The sequence below is a fragment of the Myotis davidii genome, unplaced genomic scaffold, assembly GCF_000327345.1.
Source record: "Myotis davidii unplaced genomic scaffold, ASM32734v1 scaffold174, whole genome shotgun sequence".
Lineage (NCBI taxonomy): Eukaryota > Metazoa > Chordata > Mammalia > Chiroptera > Vespertilionidae > Myotis > Myotis davidii.
Window position 1 is genome coordinate 3939235 of NW_006289087.1, and position 6119 is coordinate 3945353.

At 44.8% G+C, this 6119-nt stretch overlaps 1 protein-coding gene across 1 annotated transcript in view; it reads left to right on the forward strand.

Moving 5' to 3' along the window:
• The window catches only part of SLC30A10 (solute carrier family 30 member 10), an 18255-nt gene extending 12810 nt beyond the window's left edge, over positions 1–5445 (forward strand). The window contains exons 2-4 of the mRNA XM_015562373.1: positions 653–730; positions 2551–2790; positions 3928–5445. Of these exons, the coding sequence (XP_015417859.1) occupies positions 653–730; positions 2551–2790; positions 3928–4427 (818 nt within the window). The 3' untranslated portion in view covers positions 4428–5445. The remainder of the gene's footprint in view (positions 1–652; positions 731–2550; positions 2791–3927) is intronic.
• Positions 5446–6119: the final 674 nt, after the last annotated feature.

A 6119-nucleotide genomic window follows, 5' to 3' on the forward strand; every position in this document is an offset into this window, starting at 1 on the left:
GCAGCCTCCCCGTGCCCTCCCCGTCGCCCCCATCGCGCGGTCCTCTCCTCCTCCCCCCACGCCCTCTTTCGCTTCCCCCTCCCCCTATTTCCCTCTGCAGTCCCGCTCCAGACCTCTCATGCTAAGCCAACATTTTCCCCACGGTTTCTTTCCATGCCCACGACTTCTGTTTTACCCCTGGACCCCTGGGCCCGCTTTGCGTGTATTCCCTCCCCCCTGTTCTTTCTGTACAGTATCGATTGTCTTGGAAATTAGTTATTATTGGGCAACAGATATCACGCCCCTCCCCTCCCCCTTCAGATGCAAGCTGCACTTCTCTCTCTCCCCTTTTACCCGCCCCCCATCCTTCCGTTCCCCTGGGAGTTATGGGTTTTGGGGTGGAGATGGGCTTCCCCACTTGCATCTTGGTGTTACAATTGTTTGGAAGTGTGAATGAGTCCAAAGGTGGATCCCAAGGCTCATGGCCTTCTGTCCCTGGCTCTGAGCCTCGTGTGTGTGTGTGTGTGTGTGTGTGTGTGTGTGTGTGTGTACAGGGGTGGGGGGTCAGATAAGCTGGGAGGAATTTGAACATAACAAGCCTTTTTTTTGAGACCATTGGTTCTTTTTGTTTGTAGAACTTATACACAACACAAGGTTTCTTCTTTGAATGCAGGTGACTCCCTGAACGTCCAGCACGAGCCGGAGGAGACGATAAGGAAGGAGAAGAAGTCGGAAGCCCTGAATATCAGAGGTGGGGTTGCCCTTGGGCCGACTGGAAAGCCTTTCAGGGCTACACCTGGTCCCTTCTCTTTCTGTTTGCCTCTGAGCCAGTTAGAAAGTGGGCAGGCTGCGACCTGTAGACTCTGACCCGGCTCTTGCCTCATCCCCGCATCGATTGCGAGGGAGACACTCATCACTCACCATTGACCCTTGCTCACTGAGACCTGCCCCAGCGCTGCCTGCTCAAGAGCTTCACAGATGGGTGTCCCGCTCCCATTTCTCTTGGTTCTGCCCACCCGTGGGCGTTGCTAACCTACAATGCAGCCCATTTTCACTGAATGTCATTTTGATAAGGTAGGAAGTTAGTATGTGGACAGCTATTCCAGGTGGCATTGCTAAACGACCCTCATGGCCGTTCTGTGATGGGTCTTGTTGACTCACTTGAATCGCCACCTCCAGGTCCAAAGTGGGGGTTCTGGGGAGACACGTGGAAGGCACATCCCTAGCATTCCTCCTACCAAGAGCTCAAGGTCACAGTGTTGGGCCAAGGTCAGCCCTGGGGGTTCAGAGGTGCCTTTCTCACAGGGCACCAACATCTCTCCTTTCCAACTTTTCAGATAAGGACTTTGCTTTAGGTCAATGCCCAACCTTGATTTTGAGAATTTCAACAAAGACCATGCTACTACCTTTTACTTTCAGGTGGTTTGGGGAAGCCTAGGGCTTAGATGGAAATAACATGAAGAAAAATTAATAATCCAGGAAACGTTTGTATTTTTGAGAGTCTCACATCTGTTTTACAAAGGATGGAAAATAACAACATGTGAGCTCCTAAAAACTCTAAATGAATTAATTTTAGAAATGTAACTACATCACAGGGATTTTTTTAATATTATTTAGTTTTTATTTTGTCATGAAATTAACTAAGGGGAAGTTCTTAGAGTAGAACAGAATATGTAGACATTTCTAAATAATGAATTAACATTTTTAAGCTCTGTAGTCTTACACCCATAGAGTCAATCAATGATGATGAAGGCTTTAAGCTTATTCAATAGTTTTAGGGTTTGAAATGAGATATGACTTAGTGACACGATTTTTGTTCTGTACAATAGATAATCTGCTCTTCTCAGGATTTGGGAAAGTTTTTTTTTCAAGATCTTTAGTCCCTCACCCACTATTTTTATTATTTTTTAATTTTTAAAAATGTTATTTTTAAACTACAGTTTACATTCAATATTATTTCGTATTAGTTTCAGGTGGACAGCAGTGTGGTTAGACACATATACTTTAAAACAATAGGAGACTTTCTAAAGAGCGTGGTGGTGAGTCTTTTTGGAAAGAGAATCTGTAATAATAATAAAAAATCACTATCCTGCCCTAACCAGTTTGGCTCAGTGGATGGAGTGTTGGCCTGCGAGGGTCCCAGGTTCGATTCCATTCAAGGGCATGTACCTTGGTTTCGGGCACATCCCCAGTAGGGAGTGTGCAGGAGGCAGCTGATCGATGTTTCTCTCTCATTGATGTTTCTAACTCTCTATCCCTCTCCCTTCCTCTCTGTCAAAAATCAATAAAATATATTTTTAAAAAATCACTATCCTTTTACTTATCTTGCTTTTAGGTTCAGTTTAAAAAACAGATATGGTAGGTTTTTAAGATCGAGTTCGCCATCACATCACTTTAACTCCCCGAAATCAATAAAAATCTATTTAAAAAAAATTGAATCCATCCTGCCATTCTTACCCTAAAGAAAACAAATAGCCACGGATCTTCACAGACGTGGGACCCCAAGCCCGGAGTATCACGTGGCCCCTGAACTTGGACGTGTGCATTAGGGATCTTGCTTTCTTCCGGCAGGTGTGCTTCTGCACGTGATGGGCGACGCCCTGGGCTCGGTGGTGGTGGTGATCACGGCCACCATCTTCTATGTGCTGCCCCTGGACCAGAATGCTGACTGCAACTGGCAATGCTACATTGACCCCAGCCTGACCGTCGTCATGGTGATCATCATTTTGTCGTCTGCCTTCCCGCTCATCAAGGAGACCGCCATCATTCTGTTGCAGATGGTCCCCAAAGGGGTCAACGTGGAGGAGCTGAGTAAGTCAGGCGGGTCTGATCTGGAACCACTGTCCACTTCCTGTTCTCCAGGCCAAAGGGCCCGCGTTATTTCAGAGCCTCAATTATCCCTATCAGCGGTAGAGACAGCCCTCATCCCTTGGAGCTTCGTGAGATGAGTCACAGCTCCAGGAACCAAAGGTCCTTTGCAGCTTATGATTCTGTGACTCACCCGCACGTTTTTTTTTTAAATATATTTTTTTATTGATTTTAGAGAGAAAGGGAGAGGGAGAGGTTGCTAAAACATCAATGATGAGAAAGAATCATTGATCCGCTGCCTCCTGCAGGATCGGGGATCGAGCCCACACCCCAGGCCTGTGCCCTGACCAGGGAATTGAACCGTGACCTCCTGGTTCATAGGTCGACGCTCAACCACTGAGCCACACCAGCTGGGTTGACCTGCACATTTTTTAAGAATGTAGTGCTCAGGCAATTCCTGTTCCTGGGCTACTTACCTTCATGTCAAGGATTTATTTTCATCCAAATAAGGTGAACTCCATTTTTATTCTCCCCATTCTGAAACCATGAATCTCTTGTGTTCTAGATCCTGCTTTCAGGTTAATTGATTAAAAAAAAATTTTTTTTTAATTGACTTTTAGAGAGAGAGGAGGGGTGAAGGAGAGAAACATTGTTGTGAAAGAGAAGCATTGCTCAGCTGCCTCCTGAACTACTGGGGATTGATGCCTGCAAACCAGGCACATGTCCTGACCTGGCTCAGTTGCCTCCTGAACGCCCCCTACTGGGGATCGATGCCTGCAAACCAGGCACATGTCCTGACCTGGAATCAAACTGGCAACCTTTTGGTACATGAGACAACACCATCCCCTGAGCCACACTGGGTGGTTTTTCTTGTTCTTAAACTTATTTTCTTGAATTGCCTTTTATGGCCTAAAAATATTTGGTAGAGGAATTCCAAGAGGAGAAAGAAGATGATGGGGCCATGTCCTTGTATAGCTGAGTAGTAGGTGAGGCTATTTTTCTTCCTGTTATTCTTTGTGAATACATCATTTTGGTGAGAATGCTTCAAGGGACCCCCCCTCTCCCCCCCCGCCCCCGAAGTACTTCCATGTCTCCGTTCTAGCTCTCACCTGGGCTGTCGCTTGCTCTTCCCTTTCCTAGTGAGTAAGCTCGCGGCCGTGCCGGACATCAGCAGCGTTCATGAACTGCATATCTGGGAACTTATAAGTGGGAAGATCATTGCCACCCTGCACATCAAGTACCAGAAGGACAGGGGGTATCAGGACGCCAGTCTGAAAATTCGAGAAATCTTCCACAGGGCGGGAATCCACAGCGTGACCATCCAGTTTGAGGCCGTGGACTCGCCGGAGTCCCTGGAGCAGAAGGACACACTGTCACTCTGCAGCTCCCCCTGCATCTCCAAGAGCTGTGCCAAGCACCTGTGCTGTCCCCCCCGGGCACTGCCCCTGGCCCACGTCAATGGCTGTGCCGAGCACAACGGCTCTCCCCGCCTAGACATGTACCAAAGCCAAGGCCTCGGTAGACCAGAACTCTCGGAAGTGGCGATTGAAGTACCTCTGGATGGCCGCGTGAGTGACCATGGACAAGCTTTCACCAAAACTCAGGGGGACCAATGTTATGTCAACAGCACACATTTTTAACCCAGTCCCCGCATAAGCAGACTGTATAGACGAGGCACTTTGGACCTACAGCTTGGCTTGTGGGAGTCAGTGTAGGCCCTGACCAAACCCACGGTGGACACTCTGTGGTCAGTGAGGGGTTGGCAGTGTGGGGTGTTCATTGACCGTGTCTGTGAATTTTTACGGGACTGACAGGGTAACCCATTGCCTGGTCCTGGAGGTCTCATGCTGCTCTTCAAGAGTGTTCGTTTGCTCCTTGATTTTTCTGAAGCAAACTGCACTGGTGTGTGTATGTCAGGGGCCCTGAAGGCGGGGACTCAGTGATTGTGGACACGGGACTCAAAGTAGTTTTTGTTTGACACCCATTAGAGCTTCCAGCTGACCCTCCGGTGAGCTCATTGCCAAGTATATCGCACAAACTTAGGAGCCATAATGGCTGTTTTTTTGTTTGTTTGTTTTTTCCCATTCCACTGGAAGATTATAAAAGAGGAAGAATAGTCTTGCCACTGCAGCAATTTTTTTTCTTTGGCTTATTTTTGAATGAATGTAAAATGGAGACCTATTAAGGAAGAGACCACTTTCAGAACAGGAGAAAAAGTGGAGTTTATGGGGGAGAGCGGGGAGAGAGCAGGAAGAAAATGCTATTGGGCCATTTCATTTTGTGAGGTGGAAAGAAAATGAATGTTTACTTTCTGCTGTGAACTGGGCGTTTCAAATGTTTAAATATATAAACTATTTTTCTTTTTTTCACTTGGAAATATAGGAATATTTCTACTTAAATATGACACAAGTACTTTCATACTATCTTTGAGATTCAGTCCATGGGGACTGTTTTCATTTATTTGCTTAATAATGACTTACTTATTTGTCCAAATTTCCTTTGAGTCTTTTTTTTTTTTTAATATACGATCACATTAATCTATGAGGCATTTACCAGGAGAAAAATGAGCATTTCTGGGTAGAAGAATATATAATATTCTGTACTCATTCCTGTACCCGAATTAAGCTAGGTTGATTTTTCTTTAATGAGACATATTTAAAAATATTTATTACAATTGCCAACTAGTAACTTAATGGAAAAATATATGGAAATGAGAAGGAATTCCATCGCTGACTTTACCAAATGTGTTTTGAGGAACTTAAACTTTCATGTGTCTGACCCGTGTTACCAAGTTCAGATACATTTATTAGACTCTGATTCGGATCCATAACCAATATACCTGGATTAGTATTGGAGAAGCATCTGCCATGCATTTAACACACAGTCCAGAGAGAATCCTTTCATCAGAACCGACTCAAAATAGGTGTGAGAAAATGGGAGGTACCTCACCAGAGAACTAGAACCTTCTTTGATGGGCTGCAAAGTTGACTGAAAATGATTCCCTCTTAGGCCCTACGCATTGAGTCCTGCACAGTATTTAACAGAAAAAGCACTCACATTTCCCAGCACAAACATCACCAAAAAAATAAAAAATAAATAAATAAAATTCTAAGGCTAAAATAAGTAAGCATCTATCCTCAGTAGGATAAGAATAGTTTTATTCCTTGAAAATCTATTATCTGAGTTTAAATTGGCCATGAGTTAGGTAAATTAGGAAAATACCTAAATATGTTTTATCTCCAGGAGTTTATTGGACTAGGCTATATATATGCTTATTGCTAAAATATATGACATCATTTTATTTTTAATATTAAAAGTGTGGCAGGTACTCG